Raw genomic sequence first — 18,958 nt, 5'->3', positions numbered from 1 at the left:
CTACCTCTTTTTTATTGATACAATCTTGTCTCTCCAATTCTAAGCAAGTCTCCAGGGGACTTCTTATGAGATAGTTCCTCCACTCCCCAGTTGTCCAAGTAACTTTACTCCATACCAATTCTTACTTGAGTTAATCTTTCCTGAACAGAATTATATGCTGTCTTCATATGGCTGTATTATTGCCATAGGATTCATCTTGGATTTAGAACTGTGTGGTGCATTAGAGCAGTGCATTACCTTTTTTTATAACTGTAATAGAATAGTGACTTCCAAACAGTCAGTAACCAAGTGGTTTATATGGTTTTGTTCTCAGCGTGTCCTTTGTTGTATTTTTAAAACACATGTCAAATGTACATGGTAAAAGTTTTCCTCCCTCCTCTGTCCCAATTACACAGTTCAATGGGACAAAGAAAGCACAATAGTTTGTAGAATTGTAGCACAGACTTTCTCATTTCAGAGATTAATTCTGCACATTAATTCTGTCTGTTTTATTAGAGTGAAATCCACTTGGAGATAGAAAAGAAATTGCCTGCTTTGGTGTATACAGTCTTTCTGCAAATTCCCCATTTGTGTCTGTATTTGAAGGTGTCTCTTCTTGAAGAAAAAAAATTAAAAGTAGTAAATGAAACAGGGGAAAAGTCTCTTATTTGTTATGATAAAACTGGACCGTTCTTAGTATCACAAGCATTCTGACATCTTCTACCTGCTGTATATACAAATCTCTACAGTGCAGCCTGTATCTTAACAGAAATACATGTTATCCATGAGAAGGGTTACCTGAGTGACAAAGAAGGCATAAAGGACCCAATGGTACTTCATTTCTTTTGGAGTGTCAATAACTGAAAAATGGCACCTTTAAGTTACTTCCCGCACCTTGTCATAATTTTATTTTTAATTGCTAAATTATTTTTATATGTACCAGCTTTAGAAAAGAGCAAGATATTTTAGGATTTCCAACAATTTTTACCTTTTTTATGGTTAAAACGAAGTTCTTGAGATTCATCTCTGTGCTGTCAATTTTTTCTACTACATATCAAATGTTGAATGCAAACAGAGACAGTAGGAAAGAAGGCATTCCCTACAGATGGTAAAATTGTCATTCTTTTTTTTAAAGAAATAAAAAATGAAAGAGATTTATAGCCTGAAACAGTTCATCCTTGAGCATTCAGTGAAAAACTAGCCTAGATTCAGAAGGCAAAAATGCTGTGGCTCTGACTAGGATCGAATCTCAAGGAGTCCTGTGAGTTAAAGCTTAACTTTTGGTTCTTCTGTGTTGCTTTTCAGAAAGCATTGGCTACTGCAGCTACCTTTCAACTAAACTCTTATTTGAAGCTGAGACATAAGTTGACAAAGCCTATGAAAATGAAACACATGATCATGATGCCAGATTCTTCTCAGACTCTGCACTTGAGTGGCAGCAGCAGATTTAAAATCTCTCTTTGATCTACTCCTACCAGCAGTGAAATAATTATCTATAATATTGCTTAAATCTAGAAGTCACTCTTCCTTCAGTGCTGTCTCCTCAGTATGTGGCTTCCAGGTGTATGGCTTTTGCTGTAGTACTGCTTGTGAGGCACTGTGCTGTGCTGTAAGGGACTTCCTCCCTTTCCCTCAGGACAGCACTGCTTCTAGAAGATCATTTGGTTTTTCAAGAATATTAGGGGTCATCATCTGAACAGGAACCAGATATTCAGAGGCCTAACTGAATAGGAAAAGACAGAAACACAAACAAAATCTGACTTTCTTGAAACCCCTTCTCTGGTTGTGTGCCTGTAATGGCCATATGTCACAGGATATTTATTTATTTTGCAATGTTTTCTACAATAACTTCAAACTGAAAGACCATTTGTAGAAACATTTGTTCCTTACTTTCCTTGCTTTCTTCCTTTTCCCTGACAGCTGAAGTTTGGGTGAGACATCTGCACAACTTATGCTTACTTTCATACTAAAAATTCTTCTCTGTTAACTAGGGTGAAAGGACTTGCTTCAAAAAAAAAACCTCAATAAGTGATTTTTTTTTTTTTTAGAAGCTGAATAGGGGTATTTGTTTGATAAAAGTTAAAGCAGAAATTCTAGTTTTCTCAGAGTTGTGTATAAAGTCCCAGTCTCATTTGGTCCCAACTTTGCAATTCGAAGGAAATGGGTAATTATTTGCAGTTTGTCCAGGAGCTGTATTGATTGTAATAGAAAAGAACACAGCAAACCAGTAAAGGAAAGGCTTAGTGATGTTTCTTTGAAATACTTTCAGCTTGGTTTAAAATACAAAAGATTCTTAAAGCTTTTTATCCTGTATTGGAAGGAAGTGTATTAGCAAGAAGAGGTCCTGCAGATTAGGAAGACCACACACAGCTTGTTAGAAATAGACTTGACTTGGAGTCATGTGCTGTGTGTTGTGTGTTTAACACTCCAGGCTGGATACACCATTGAGGAATAAGCAGAGCCTGTGATTGTTAGGGAGGACTGTTGTGTGCTGCTGAGCAAATAGGTACAGATCTCGAAGCACGAATCACTAAGGAGAATCATATCCAGGCTCCCTCGAGCACATGGAAGGGTGCTGAAATAATGAGCCTTTTGAAAGCAAATGAGTGGTCTTGAAACCATTTCTTACCATTACAAAAACATGTAACTGACATAAAACTCTGTTTTGCTTGTTCAGTCCTGTGGGTACTTAATACAGCTGGGGCATAGTAGAATGCTGAACTTGAGGCAAGACAGATGCTTTTCCTGCTGTTTGTCTCTGCTGGCAGGTGAAAGAAACAAGTCTCCTTCTGGCTCAGGTTCACTAAAGATGGCTTGACGCCTGGATTTCTGCTGTCCTGCTGGGCCTTCTAATAACATGCATATTCTGGAGACATGTGTGTTCGTTCTTAAAACTCTGTTTAGAAGCTTTAAAATGGAGCATGACAAATACGCTGGCGATTGTGGTCATTTGTGCTGTTTCCCAATGATGACTCCCTTTCAGACTGCAGTGCTTCGTTTGGTGTCCCAAAAAGATAATTTAGTATGAAGCTAAGCCATTAATTACTAAGATTTTTTTTACATTTTACTGTTTTGCACTTTGCAACTGATGTTGTACAACAGTAGCTTTTTCAAATCTGTGATAAAAGGTGGTGTCACTGGCTACTCTGGCGCATGTGACTGAAATTGCTTCATTGTACGTTTGGGTCTTGAAGGAATTTCACGGCTTCCCCGTGTCAGAGATTCAGGATAGAAGTATTGTGCATAGATTACAGAACTTTGGTCACACTTGAATGACAGTGCTGGCAGAGAGAGGAGGTAGAAAAAGTTCTTTCCTTTGTACTTGCACTAAGGACAACTCTCCCAAAAATGCTATGCTTCATTCATAGGTAGCGTTATCTTTAGATTGGTTTTTGGTCTTCAAAGTGCCAGCATGAGAGCAAAGGGCAATGAGCTTTTTTCCAACATACAGGAGTAGGTAACTTCAGCTGAGAGAAGTAAGGGATTCAGGTTTGGTTTGTTTTTTTTTTTTCACCAAGCAGACCCTGTTCCTCTGTCTCAGTTTCCTTGGTTGGTTTGTATGCCATCTTTTGTGTCCCATTCCATCTGAAAAGAAAGTACTGCAGTTAGCAGTGATGGAAGGACTCTCTTTACCTACTTGCACTTTGGTTGCATTTTTCAACACGTGCAATGAAGCAGCCAAGCCCAGTGTGACAAAGCGTGCCATTTGACATGCTTGTTGATATTGTTTTTCTTGGAAGGTCTTCTGTGATCATAATGTTCCACATGGTCATATGTAATTTATTTTTGTTGTCAACTACTCTTGAGAATGAATCACTTAAGTAAACTCTAACAGGACTAACAATGTGGGAGGTACAGTGAAATCCCTCCAGATTTCTAGGCTTGTTTAAGCATAACTAAAGTTTAGAAAGCTGTAATACAGGATCACTTGTGTTGCTTTAAGCATATAATAGTTCAGTAGCATGTTACATAGAAACTTTGATAATGAAATTGTAAGCACTTAAAAAATTGTATTTCTGTAGCAGTTTTTGAAGTGGTGGATTGAGCTGGTTGTTCCCCTGTTAGCTTTATTGCAGTCTCTGTTGCCCATCTGATGAGTTTCTCCTTTCTCAAGTTGTATTCTCTTCATTCCAAAGTAAAACTGATTCAGTAATGGAAGTATCTACCAAGAGTGTAGAGGATGGCCATCTTCTGCCACCTGGAGGTTTGCTTGGTTTCTGTAGGTCTTGCTGGCACTACTTGTCCTGTGGAAGGCTTGCACAGAAGCTGTCAGCATCAAATTGAATAGTTCAAACAAAACAAGCTCCTCTCAAGCCCCCAGTTACAGAATACTGTACTTTTAGCTCAGAGTTGAATACGACTGATGTTTCCAGTAAAGGAGAACCAAAGGGTATCTGCAGAGGCAGTTACAAGCTTTTTCTGTCTTGTTTGCAGAAACTTCTGTTTCTGGAAGTGTAAATCAATTCTTATGTTTAAAAGCATGGGCTCTTAGCTAGTTTCCTGACTCCGGTCACATAAAAATTTTTCTGCTGCTAATTTAATGATTTTCTTTCCCTTCAATTATCTATAGTTTGTTTGTTTTACTGGAGATCTACTCATTTGCAAGTTCCTAGTTTGGGTATACTGCCAGTTATTCTTGATAGGGTGGAATTATTTCCCTGCTTTCACCAGCGTTAGCTATGTGTTTTAAGTTAGCATCAGAAATTGGATGTGTAATACAACAATTCTGATGGACTTTTAATAAGTGTGTTTAAATTCAGCTAGCCCTGGGGCTCTCCATAAATGCACCCTGCGATTCAGTGCATTCCTGCTTATCATTACTCTTCATTAGTAGTCTTTTTGCCATTTTCAGTCCCTGCAATAGTACTGCTGTCTAAGCCAAGGCAAATTAATTTTCCATCCTATTTAATTATGATAATCTGTATCAAATGCTTTATTAAAGACAAGATAGTCTACATAATTATTAAACAGTATTTATTTAGCATTACAAATTTTGCATTTGGTAATCAGAAACAGTTGCTTCAGGAATTTGACCAGTGCTTGAAAGGTGTTTAATTGTTATTGGACAAGTACTTTCCAGTGGGGAACTTGTTTCAGAAGAAAGGAAATAGTTTGTTTAAGAGCTTTGAAAATAGACTTTGAACATAGCCTCACATGTCTAGCACCAGGATTTTAATGCTCTCTAAATATGCTTGCATTAAAAATCTGGGTTTTTTTTCTAACAAGTCTGTGTTGTTTCAGACTCCACGACAGAAAGATGTGTATAATAGGACTGAGCATCCTAATGGAATTGCAGAACCGACCACCTGCAGTGGATGCTGTGGCTGCCCAGATTGTTCCTTCAATCCTCCTCCTCTTCTTGGGCTTAAAACAAGTTTGCGCCTCACGAGAACTCACAGAGCAGGAGGATCATGCTAAAGATGAAAAACACGTTGCAGAAGATAATGGTAAAATCTCCCCTTTTCACATTGTGGATTTTGTCTGGATTTAATTTAAAGGGGGTAAGAAATTGCAGTTTGTATTTAAGACTCATTAGTCTACTGAAAATAGCTCAGCTTACTGGGTGCATGAAAGGTCATCTCAGGAATTGATTTTTCATACCAAAATGTTTTGAAAACGTTTCAAAGTATGACAGCTAACATTTTGTGAAAGGTTAGTACTGGTTTAAGAGTAACTTGCAAGTCCACTCTTCCAGGTTATAATTATGCCCTGTCTTCTCACATTGGCAGCAGGAGTTTGCCAGGACTCCACTGGTTATATTCTTACTCCGTGGAAAGAAGCTGTTCCTAGTACCCAACTATTCGAAAACCATATTTGGTTGAATTTCAAAGGAAATCCTAGCAACACTTCTTTGTCCAAATGGAAAGTCGTTTGCAACACGGTGTTAGGGGCCTGTCTACTCAAGCTGAGTTTCCTTGAGTAGACAGGCCCCTAACTGCCAGAAAAGAAAAAACACCAAAGAATGTCTTACAGAGGGAATTGTGGGGAGGGAATCATACACAGCATTGCAGGCAAATCTGTTTGACATGGAATAGTAGATAGATGGTTTGAGGCTTGAAAATTAGATTGGATGTGAGCAGATTATGTAATCCACTGAAATTTCACACATGATTGTTCTGTAGTGGAATCACAGAATTCTTCTCAATGTATAGGAATACAGTATGGAAGAAGCACAGTGATTTTCAAATCTCTATCCTGTGATTTAGTCCCTGCTTGCTGCATATGTAGTCATCTTTATTCTTTCTAAACTGTTAACAGAGGAAGAGCTGAAGGTTTGGAATTGGAGGGGGAATTTTTCCATCTTGATTATAATTCAGAAATACTTTTCCTTAAGAAAGAAATAGCATTTAGAATCTCATGTTGTAGTTACATTTAAATCAGGGTGTAATAGTTTCTAAGTGGAATAGAAGGTAAAGCAAAACAAGAGGTGCTGGTTTAAGTTTGTTCAAATAAGGGAGCACTCTGAAGAAGAGCAGGCAGACAGTTGGTCTACAGCTGGTTTACTCATGGTTTTGTGTCTATTTGTGAGGTCTCTGTAATTTAAAAAGCACAGTGATGGACCACTTCATTGAAGACATTTCCTCAACATTTTTGGATCCTATAGTTGCACAGTGACTGCATAAATGAAAGAAGAAGAAAGGTGGCAGTTTCACATTTCTCAGGTCTGCATAGAAACAAAAGTTTAACTGATCTGGAATATAGGAAACATTTTAACAGCTTCATTTTTCCAGGGCTTTTAAGATTTTGGAGGAAGGGTGTTAACAGAGTTCCCTTTCCAGCCAAAACCTAGCTTTATTAATTGGTTTTGATTCTTAAGTCATTGTTTCCTTACAGTTTTTAGACTTTGTTTTACAAAATGTGTCAATGCTTTTCCAGAAGAGATATCGAGTGATGAGGATGAGACAAATGAAGTGAGCCAGGCGATGCAAGACAACCATGGTGGAGGAGGAGGAGGTGGTGGTGGAGGTGGAGAGGAAGAGGATGAAGATGATGATGATGATGATGACTGGGATGAAGATGCATTGGAAGAGACTGCTCTTGAAGGGTTCAGCACACCTCTTGACCTTGAAAATGGTGTTGATGAATACCAGTTTTTTACACAAGCACTTCTAAGTAAGTGTTTTCTGGTTGGCAGGATGATATAACGTGATGAAATCATTTGGAGATGTTTATGGCCACCACCGCGAAAAACCCTTTTCTTTGTTACGAGAAATAATTTAGATAACTGAAAATGGAAAATGTGATCTTGCTTTCTGATGTCAGTCCTAAGATTTTTTTGGCTTACTAGTGCTGGAAAAACAAATGGTAGCAAATACATCCAGAGGTTAACTCTCTGCGTGTTCCCCTTCAGAACTTTTCGATCACAGCCTAATTAAGTGGGCCTTGGTCACTAGAGCACTCCTGTATATAGAAATATTTGTCACCTTCTAGATGTTAAAATCATAATGGAGAAATTATGCTGTTGCTTTCAGTTTTCATATGAGTTTTATGTTAGAGTATTCAACTCACATAACCATGTGGCCATTATTCATGAACAAACTTTCTGTTTCAGAAAGGAGAGGATGTATTAAGTTCCCCCAAAACGGATTGGCTCTGTTAGATTGAGGATTCTGTGCTAAGAAAACTGGCAGGAATACTGAGCCTATTTTGCAGTGCAGATTCTGTTTTAAAACCAACCAGAAATTCCATGTGTTTCATTTTGTTGCACCTGACAATCACTTTTCATCCATCCCTGTTCTGACAGCGGTGCAGAGCCGGGATGCAGCCTGGTACCATTCGCTGACGGCGCCGCTGAGTGAGGATCAGAAGAAGCAGCTGCAGGAAATTTATACATTAGCAGAACACCGGCGAACTGCTGCAGGTGAGTCACTTCTCTGGGGCCATTTTATCTGTTGCAGGGATCTTGGAACTGCATCTGATCTGTAACAACAAAGAGAATAGGCCTCTGTGCTAATTAACATTTTCTAGGAAGCGTGAGTAGGATATTATGCTTACATTACTGCTTACCTGGAAGTGTGTGTTATTCAGAGAGTACTGTTTTTTATACTGTTACTTCTAATTAATTGCCTTCTCATGCTGCTGTTTGAACAGGGTATGAACTAGTTTTGCACAATCTGACATTTGAAATGAAGAGCACGTTAAGGTGATATCTAACTGTCAGCCAGGCATTTGATGAAGATTGCTGTCGATTATAATGTGTTTAACAGTTTTGTAACTTTTTAACTGCTAACATTGCTGTCAGTGTGAGGTTTTAGATGTGTAGAAAGCTTGCATCATGGAAAATAAATTCAGATTTAATCAAAAGGAATGCAGAACAGTGTAACACAGACTGATTCTGTAGAGGATTAATTTCTCAGCTCGGTTGTAGAGGTGTGCACATTTACGCATTTAGAGGAAATCTGAGTGTAATTTATTCCTGTCACTGCATTTAGGGAATGAAATTTGGACTCAACTGAGAGGTTTTTTCCACAACTTCGCATTCTTAGCTGAGCTGTATTGTCTCTGGCAAAGGTGTTCTCTATAGACTATTTTTCATATTCTTTTTCTTGTTTGAATTCTAGAGACAAAGACAATAGAACAACAAAGTGGATACGCATTTGACAACAAAGGACTGATCACAGCATTTAACTTTGCTGGAAGTACTCCCAGTGGCAACTGAAGGATCAGCTACAAAGGTCAAGGGGAATGGTCTCATCATTACATTTTCTTGAAATCATCGTGACTTCTGGGTGATAGGGGAGGGTAATTTAATGCTGCTGAAGGTTTTCTGGAAATTAGCAGTGTGCTTCCCCCACCAGAATGCTCTTTCTAACCAGCTACTGTAATGTACAAATTTTTGTGGTGTTTTTATAATTTGATGGACTGAAAGGAAATGTTTGTCCTCAAGGAACCCGAATGACTGGGAGGGACCAGGCTGCATCTAATTGAGTTGCACTTCTCAGGTTTTTGCTGTGCAGAATTGATAGATTCATATGGATAACAGTGCCTTCTGTTGTACATGGATTGCCTGAACAAATGGATTTTGGAGTGCATTATAATTTTTTAAGTGTAAGGACATTTCTCGATACACTGTAAGCCTTGGTTCCATGTTTTCCAGTCACCTGCTTTTTATGCTCGGTTTAATTGTTCGTTGGTTGCACACACATTGCTGGATTCAGAATATTGCAGCATCTTCCCTATTTGGTGCAGACCAAATGTGCAGAGGGAGTTGCAAAGCATTCACTGGTTAAGTGGAAGGGTTGTAACAAAATTGCAGATTTTCCCTTGATGCAGGAGTCTTAAAGTATTTCTCTTAGCCATGAGTTCAGCTGGCTGGAGTTATGATGGCAGGCCTGGCAGGTGGCTGCCCTAAATCTACATCCATGTCACCTCCTGGCTGGACAAGTGGTGTGGCTCTCACATGTAGATGTTCTACATGACAGCTTCTTATTTCCACTATTATTGATGAATATTGGATTTTACTTTGGATTCTATAAACTTCTTTTATGATTTTATTCATTCATTACCATTCCAGTGGTATTACGATGTGGTACAAAATATTTGCAATATTTTATTTATTTTGATAGAAGAAACACTTCAGACTTAAGCTTCAAACTTAATTCTTACTGCTACACTTCTGTGATTGTATTTCTGGTCTGCATTCCAGATGGCTGTTCTTGTCCCATGTTGAAATTTCTTCATCTGACAGATTTTTTTCCCATATTTCAGAGACTGCTTCCACCAGTGGAGGTTTAGATTAGATATTAGAAAAAAACTTCTTCTCTGAAGAAATGTCTGTGATCAGACATTGGAACAGGCTGCCCAGGGAAGTGTTGGAATCAACATCCCTGGAAGTGTTTAAACAACATGTGGATGTAGCACTTAGCAACATGGTAGCAGTGAACACGGCAGTGCTGGGTTGACAGTTGTACTTGATGATCTTAGAGGTCTTTTCCAACCTAAACAATTCTATATAACAAGGTGTTTGTGGATAAGTTCATTTAGTGAGAAAGTGATAGCAGTACTAATTTGAATAGGTGCCCCTCTTTTAGATCTATTGGGATCGAGGTGGTGTAGCAAAAATTAGTAGGGGTGCATTAGAATGTGAAGTTTGGATGGGATATAAAATGTTTCGACCAGATTTTGTTTCTATGTGTTAATTTCTTTATGACTTAGAAATATTTACCAGGCAAATTTAAACACATACTGATAATCGACTTCTTTATAGCAATGTCCCAAATGAAAAGTTAAAGTTCTTTCCATACCCCATCAAATTTTTCACAACTACAGTAAATGTAACCCTGGGTAGTGCTGAAGCTTTCATTTTTATATGTCAGAGTAATTCTGGTGGAGTCTGAGCACTCTATGCCTTGGCTTCTGGAAAAGACGAAGTGTCTTTGCCTGTTCCTTCTGGAATTTTCCTAGCCTGGCAGCTGTGGGGCAGAAGGTCCCCACTGCTTTCCTTTTTTCTGCTCCTTTGTGTCAGACTCAGATGCTTTTTCTGCTGCTGCTTCCTTATTTTTGTTTTTTTTCACCACATAGCAGCTGCAGAGTAAAGTTGGCCTGGTTCATGTAGGTTTTTCACTGGTGCTATTCAATTAATAGCAACAGTGAAAATTTCTCACTTTTAGTCCTGTTGTAAATATGGAAAACTGTGAGAATTCCAGGGTTTGTATTTCCAAAGGGGAACAGTCTGCTAAGCTGCATTGGACAGACTCTTTCAGCTCAAGCAACAGAGGGCCAAGATTTCCTTTATTTTGAATGTCAGGCTATAAAAATTAGAGGTTATTTTTGCTAATTTAGGCCCAGGCTGCATGGTCTGAGACAATAAGTAGGAAAGCATTACATCCAGTGTGTTGGGGAGTTTCTCAGAAACCACAGAAGTTTTGAAATCCTTAAAAAATTTGATGGTTTTTGGAAGTTAAGGGCATTGACGACTTTTCTCTTACCTGTCAGTTGAAGTTAAGTATTAGGCAGGTAAACTATTTAAGCCCTTTGTTATTTTATTAAAAGAAACAAGATTTTTGAGTTGGCTTTTTTCCAAAGCCCGTTTGCCTTCTCTACGCTGGCATACAGAGTAGAAGAGGGATTTATTTTTCTTCTGCTAATGAGGTTGCTTGCACAGTCGCAGGCTAATATTTAGGAGTTAATGTGTTCAAGGAAAAATCTGCTTTTGCATAGCATCATCTTCGTGTCACTCGGCTGAACTATGGCTGCTCCCTAGTTCTGCTTCTTGTGTACTTTTCAAATCAACTGCCAAGAAAATTTCATCCAGATGTTTCTTACAAGGGGTTTAATCAGCAGCATGGAGTCGGGAATCTTTGTTGTCTCTTTTGCAGTGGGGGCAGAGATGTCTGAGGGGATGGCATGTAAAAAGGTTAAATGCCCTTCCCTTCCCAGGAGATTCATGAGCAAATGTTTCTGCTGGCAAAAGCAAATGTTAATTATTTTATTCCTTTTTTTGAAAAGGGTTTTCATCCAAAAAGATTTATTGGGCTCTAGCCTCCACTTTAACATATGGTTCTCTTTTAACATGATAAATATCCATTTGTACATGATCATAAATAGGTAATGGATTTTAGGGGTTTCTTTCTGAGCAATGTCCAGCTTTGTACTACATTAAAGGGAGAGTTACACGAATGTGCATTACTGTCTCACTTTCAAGCCAAGGTAATCATGGAATATCAGATACCAGCATTGCCAATCAAACATGATGTATTTGCCATTGAAAGTACAGAGAATCATGAATGTATTGTAAAATAAAACAAAGGCTGTGATAACTGGTGACCTACGTTGCCCCGAGCCCGTATTCCCAAAGTATGAAGGTGACTCGTGTGGGCACCATGGTGGCTTTACATAGGAAATTAGCATTAAATGGGTGATAATCATAGCAAATGTTAACTAACAAAAGCTGCTTTTTCAGATAAAATTAACTGATCCTGGATATTGAATTGCATATGCTGTTTTGTCACTCTTGAAAGGAAAATAAGAATCACCACATGTTTTGACTGCTTCTTTTTGCACTCTCTTTCAACATTGAAGTACTTGGCTTGCTTTCATTACAAAGCAGAATCTTTAATCACAAAGCTTCGGGAAGAGTGCAGAAATATCAAGCTGAGAAAAAAGCTGAAAAATTCCAAACCTCAACAATCCCCCAAAACCCACATGTGCACACTCTGACTGAAATAAATATGCTTTGGGACTGTAAGTCAAAATATGTAAAGAATGTAGCACAAAATGATATTGTGAGTTTCTTTGCTTTAGGGGAAAAAAGCTGCCCATGGGGTATCAGAGAGACATGAAATGAACTGCTTTAGGACATGCCCTTTGCCTGTGAAGTCGTGGCAGTTTGTGACTCTGGATTTCATCATACATTGAAGAGGAGAGATGGTAGGACAATAGAGGATTTTTTTTTCTTACTACAGAGCAAGAGTCTGAATTGAGACTTTTGTGGGCTGAAGGAATTTTGAACAACCTGAGTGATTAACTGTCTTTCGATTCCAGAATACTTTTCAGTCTTTTTCTTCCCTCCTTTCCTCCTGTTTGCTAACCACAATGTTATGGGATATTTCAGGGAGTATTCAAAATACCTGGAAAGATAAACCCTAAACAATTTTTATAAAATCTGTTGTTCTTGAAGCAATGCGACCTATCAATTACATTTCTATATATAGAACGAAGTCTCTCATTTGGCGTATGCAGATGACACAGAACTACAAAACCCCCTCACTTGTGCTTGTGGTTTGGATGGGTGTGGAGAGGATGAACCTCTCTGTGATTTACTTCTTAATATGGGTCCTTTGAAATTCCCACACCTTAGACTGAAATTTTCTCAAAGGATAGGCAAAAATGCACTATGTAATGTAGCACCCAGTCCTTGTCTGAGATGTGCCGTAGTCAGTCTTGATTATGTTTGACGGTCTGGTGGTCAGTTCCTCAAGGATCTCCACCTCTGATTGAGGACATTCTTCAAGTCCAAGAGACTATGTTTGCAGGTGGACAGGAAATCATTTTTCCCTCACTGAAGGAAAGCCTACAGCAGGTGTGGCTATGAACTTCTTGATATTATGGGTGAAAGTAGCACCCTCTTCTCTCGGGTGTCAAATCTTACCAGGCAACTATTCCAGATACCAGAAAGTCTTAGTATAAAACTTAGGTTGTATGAGCAGGCCAAGCTGCTTGCTTTTGACATCTCTTCCACTGCTACTGCTTTTGTAAAGCCAATCAAGCAAAACCAGTGTAAAATGAAGGAGAACTAAAGCAGTGCTTGGGCACTAGATAGGTAGAAACGTTCCTGGCCTGTGGATCTAATCCCAATACTTACTGCAGATACACTCAGATACTTTTCAAATACAACATGCAACATCTGTATGGATGTCAGTACCCTGACTGACAGCCATTAATGAGAGGTGAAGACTCTAATACAATTTTTCTCCGGCAGAAATCAGCTGCATCCCTTTAAAAAGTCTGGGAACTACTTGTCCTGGCTGATGTGCAATCACTAATAGGAAACACTCAGTGAGTTTGCAGTCTTTCTTAGAGATTATCAGCATACATCCTACTAAAGGGCTACTGAAAGTACCCCATGGCTAGGGAGCTGGTTGATTCCTTGACTAAAAGAGTTTTGGGGAACACCAATTTGGAGAGGATCTACAGGCACGTGTAATTATGATGAATGTGGAAAGAATCCATTTAAATATAGGTGATGTGTTTATGTGGTCTCAGATCTGCAATGTTCCCAGTGTTGCCTAGATCTTCTAGAGGAGTGTCCAAGAAGTTGGTCCCATGCCATTCTCTGGGAAGAGAATGTGCTTGAGTAGCCCCAAATTTGGTGAGATGCTTTGAACTTGGGATCAGACAGCGATTCCAGTCCGGATTTTTTCCCCTCTTCCACTGCTTTTATGAAACCAATCAAGCAAATCCAGTGTAAAATGAAGAACTAAAGGAGTGCTTGGGCCATAGACAGGTAGAAACTTTCCTGGCCTGTGGATCTGATCCCAGTGCTCACTGCAGAAGTGCCTGTGAGTTTTGCAATTGGCTCTAATGGAGCCAGGCTTCTACCCAAGCAGTTTACTGGGTCCTAGTGTTTGGATCACTGCTTATACCTTTGACTGGTAGTTGTCCATATAAAAAAAAATTAGGTGAAAGTGGTATATTAAGTCTAAGGTTGCTTTTTATAGGCTGTATAGAGGTTCACAATTTGAAGTGCTTGGCTCTGTGTGTGGTGGGGTAGGAGATAACCTTTCAGATGCACTGATTTCTCCAATGTGAATACAACAGTGTCAGCTCCACGATTCACCTGAGAGAGTGTTGGTCAGGGGCTGCCTGCTGGACCATCTGGGATTATGTTACAGGAAGTGAAATGCAAAAACTGAAAAAAATTACTTGATGCTTAAAGCTGTTCAGCAACAAAAATGAGTGTTTTCTTGAAAATGAGATTTTAATGTTATTCTCAGGTATATTTTAATTTTCGTGTTTCATGCCCTTATGCAAAAATGCAAAATTATTACATGACATGGAGGTCTATTGATTTTTTTTCACAGGGACTTTGAAAAAGTCCCTTACCATTGACAGTGTTCATCCAAGAATTGTTCCTCATTTTTAGGTATTTTCAACATGTTTGTTATTGAAGTTGCACATACCCATCTCTCACCACTTTTCATGCACAGAGATATTGCAAATGAACTTAACAAAAGGAAAACCAGTGCTTTGAAAAGAGAAGACTATGCATAAGCAGGTTATTTTTAGAAAACAGAAGAACTATGGCCTCTGAAGAAAATACAAAACAATAAATATTTATATGGAGATGCATGAGCTAAAGAAATTAATATAAGACAATATAAGCAAGACACATTCTTTGATCACAACTGTAGTGTTTATTTTTCCTTGCCAAACAATGTGTGACACTTGCTTTTGGTTGCATGTGCGGCTGGTATTACGCTTAATGTAAATCACATGGAATGTTTTGGGGCTCAGAAAGAGACCAAAGAGGCCATGTAGATTTCTTTTGATAATAAAAGCAAAGATATGAGCCCATGCCTGCAGTGACTAGAGGGAGCCTGCTATGTGCTACATTAGCAGATTGAATTGCAGGATCATCACCTTTGTAAGAAGCCTGAAATACTAAACTGTGGGTTGGCTTTGAGGGCAAGAATTGGCAAATGCAAAGCATGCATCGATGACAAGAAGAACCTCTTCCTAGCCTAAAGAATTCTGTACAGTGTTCTCTTAAGCTGTGCTGAATTTGCTTTAAAAATAGTAATAAATCTTATTGCTTAGGTCGAATGTTACATCTGTTGTGCATTTATCTGGGAGGAATAACATTTCTTTAAAAAATGTAACATGCCACCTACCAAGGAGCCAAATGTCCTTTTATAGCCTCTCTTCATACAGCCATAAAACCTATTTGCAAGAACACCCGGGAATTAATTTTAAACAAATGTGTGTGTTATGCAGAGTTAATATGTGCATTTGTGTAGCAGTGTTTTTGTTAATCTCTGACTTGTGAAGGCAACTGTTCATGTACACCCATTGCCTGTGAAAGAACATAGCTGATGTTTGCAGAACACTCAAATACAATTCTCAAAATACCAAACTAGTGAAGGTAGTCATCTTGCAGTCCTGAGAGAGGGGGGATTGCACCAGAGTTTGGGCCAGTCTTCTGTGCATGGAATTCGTAAAGAAGATACTTTTACCAAGCCTCCACAGGACAAGAGGGGAATCCAGCTGGAACTGCAAGCCTGGTGTCTGTATTGGTGGAGCGTTTCCCTGACGGTGAGTTGCTGAAGTAGCCTGTTTGCTAAATAGCACTGATTGATGATACTTACCCTTTTCTGCATGGGCCACTTCTGCGAATCCTCCACAGTCTCTCCAAAAGCAGTGGTTAGCTGTCCATGTTTTTTAACTCAGGAGGCTGAATCAGTGTGGTTTGCCCAAAGCCGTAGCAATGGGTTGCAGTTGGCATGAGAAATTAAAATTTTGGCTCTCTGTAAGTGCCTGGGAGCTTTGCTATTGGCTCTGATGGAGCTAAGATTTTACCCAAGCAATTTGCTAAGTCCTAGTATGGATCATTGCTAATACCTTCCAGAGAACCTCTGCCAGAACATACTTAATTTATGAAATTGCTTAGTAACAGTGAGTTCCTCTATTGAGCTGCAATTTTAATCTGTCTAGCAGTGACATGGTTTAATTGTATTTTGTGTGGGTTGCTTGGTGTGACGAGCTCTCCTGTAGAAAAAGTGGTTCTCAGCTGGGTGATGAATGACATCCCAATTGCTAATTCCTCTTGAGGCTTTGAGGTGAACCTGATGCCTTGGAAGCAGAACTCCAGGTGACCCACTGTATCATCTGTACCATGTATCAGGGTGTTGGGAAACCCCTCTGCAGGTATTAATGAACATGCTGATTTGGTTCTGAAGTTGTGATTGCCACTTTTAACGGGCTCTAAAGAGTAAATGGGTAAAAAATGGCGGCTCCTATGCCACCTCCTGCCCTCTGACAGTGTTCATCTTTCAGCTAGAATCACATTCTTAACCTGAATTCTAACTCCTAATCTCTTAAAATGGTGGTTTGTTTCATTCAGTCCCCAGCAAGGGTGAAATATGATCAGTGTTTGCTTTCTCTCATTGCCACATATGTTAAATGACTAATTCAAATAATTTAATTACCTATTTGATTAAATTACTGGGATTTTAACCAATGCCATGCAGTTTCCTACTGAATTTATGGTTTTTTTTCTGGGAGAGCTCAAGTTACATGGTACTGTGTTGCACATGAGGAAAACTATCCATAGTCATATAAATGAGATTCAGAATAAAATATAGAGTACAGAAATGTCATATCAATATATAAATAATGAATGGTTTCCTTTTTTATTAAATATATTGACCACCTGTCTCTCAGCACCCTGGAGAGCAGAATATGCAACTGCAACCAATAAGGGTGCCTTAAGCAGTTTCTATTAAATATAAATAATCCATACTGCCTTTTTTTTCCACAACACACCTTGCCTTGCACCTGACTGCCATGACAGGTTGTTGTACAAAGTGTGGCAATGGAGCCAAACAGCTGCTCCTTTGTGTGGGAATTTGACCACAGCCACGGGGCTGACATGGCCCTCAGCAGCACTTGTGGCTGTTCTCTGCCAGAGCTACTTCATGGAGAAAGCAAACCCTGGGTCATGTCTCCCCCCTGCCATGAGTGTCTTCCTGGAGGATGCAGGGGCTTAAACAAGACCCCAGCAAGAGTAATTGTAGAGCACTGCATTGCATCTGAATGTGCACTGAACTGAACGGGTTCTCACCATCCATTTCTGTGAATAGACCACTCAGCGATGTGTCGGCATGAAGCGAGATTAAACACAGACATGGAGTCTAGTTCCTCAGTGTAACAAGGATCAGAGCTGTTGAGTTCTGCCAAGCAAGAATCAACTTACTCAGGGTGAACAGCATGATTAGCTCTATTTATATTATTGTTTTGAAGAAAAGCTGACAGGCTGTCTGCACTGTTTTGATGGAATGGAAAAAAAAGCCAGCCTGGCCAAGAAAGAGTCCATGCACAATAAGTACCTCAAGCACTAATTTCACTGGTAGAACAAGCATGGAAATTGCTCCAAGGAAGTTACTGCTCCTGGTGTTCATTTACAGAATATTTATCCCACTGCATTCTTAATCAAAAGGTTTACTGATCCCACGAAGATAGGACTAAAGTAAAGAGGCTGCAAATACTCTTGCATTGGGCTCCTCTGATAGGAAAGTATGGCTGATTTTGGAACTCAGTGCTGTCTGAGGCACCAGGCTGGAGACTCTAAAGGACTTTCCTGGATGCCAAAGGTGGGTCTGTCAAGAAGAGAGAATTCTGCACAGTTCTGTGGTTCTGCCTCAGTTCTTGTGGTTGCTTCTTCCTGAGTGTTGTGAGGACACATTTGATTGTTTCATGTATTTTCTATTAATGGGAGATGGATATTCTTCTAATAAAATACATGTACTGAAAAACCACTGCCACTGTATGGCTGAAGTAGCAGCTGTTTGTGGTTGCAAATCATGTCTGGCTGCTTGTCACAGAAGGAGTGCATGTGCTCATCTCTGTCTGCTCTGATTAGGCTGTTATCCTCTCACTTGGCTGTCTGTTCTGTAGCTTCAGGATGCACTGGTTTTCCAGGGCAACAGGATCTTGCCTTAGATCTTCAGCTTCTGCTTTTTGTAAGCACAGAAATCTTGCTTAATGGTGATTCTGGGTTCCTCTGTCTTCCTCTCACGTGCACCTCTTGGGGGTTTGTGACTGATCTGCTGAATTAGGAAGAAATGTGGAATGATGCCAGACTTCTCTATTGATAGATATTCCCACAAAGCATGGATCATGAGATTCTCTTACTGTTTTTTTTTCTTTCTTTAGATACAGTTTTGTGTAAAATATTTTCAAATAGATTTTGAGCAATTTTTTTTTCAGCATTTCAGGGTCAAATTAGTGAATCAAGACCCAAATCCTGATACAAAATTCTGTAACTGTGCTGCAGGTTGGGGAAGACACAGAAAATGTGTGGTAAACATGTCCAAGATTAACTATGACAAGAAAAAGAGAGTATTGCTTTGTTTATAGACTAAATACTCAGTTTATAGCTTCATGGTGTTGCTCTGTTTCTAATTTTAGGAGAGGGGGAAAGATTTGATTTGTTCTTACTTTTTGTTTGGATATGGACCTGTAGTTGACTTTTAAGTGCATTTTACTTTTTGACAGTATTGCTGCAGGAAAATGTAGCACTGGCTACTTAATGTCAAGGGACACTTGCTAGTTTATTTTGTTGCCATCTTTGTGGCTTTCATCCGAGGTCACTTGTGTTATGGGACACCTGAGTCCAAGATTTATTCTGCTGCAGGAGATTGCCTAACAGGATGCTAGCAGTTCATAATTTAAAGAATTTCCAAAGCCATATTAAAGCACTGGGAAGCATTTCATCCTTTCCTGAATGGTTTCCATTTCACAATATAACTGTGCAATAGCA

General features: G+C 39.2%; 1 protein-coding gene across 1 annotated transcript in view; it reads left to right on the top strand.

Moving 5' to 3' along the window:
- Window positions 1–15,243, top strand: part of IPO8 (importin 8) — a 48,565-nt gene extending 33,322 nt beyond the window's left edge. The window contains exons 22-25 of the mRNA XM_029963479.1: window positions 5,221–5,426; window positions 6,856–7,092; window positions 7,724–7,840; window positions 8,541–15,243. Of these exons, the coding sequence (XP_029819339.1) occupies window positions 5,221–5,426; window positions 6,856–7,092; window positions 7,724–7,840; window positions 8,541–8,638 (658 nt within the window). The 3' untranslated portion in view covers window positions 8,639–15,243. The remainder of the gene's footprint in view (window positions 1–5,220; window positions 5,427–6,855; window positions 7,093–7,723; window positions 7,841–8,540) is intronic.
- Window positions 15,244–18,958: the final 3,715 nt, after the last annotated feature.

This window comes from Manacus vitellinus, unplaced genomic scaffold (genome assembly GCF_001715985.3).
Source record: "Manacus vitellinus isolate BGI_N305 unplaced genomic scaffold, ASM171598v3 scaffold_5_pilon, whole genome shotgun sequence".
Classification (NCBI taxonomy): domain Eukaryota; kingdom Metazoa; phylum Chordata; class Aves; order Passeriformes; family Pipridae; genus Manacus; species Manacus vitellinus.
The sequence above is the reverse complement of the archived record's forward strand: the minus strand, read 5'-3'. Positions and strand labels throughout refer to the sequence as shown.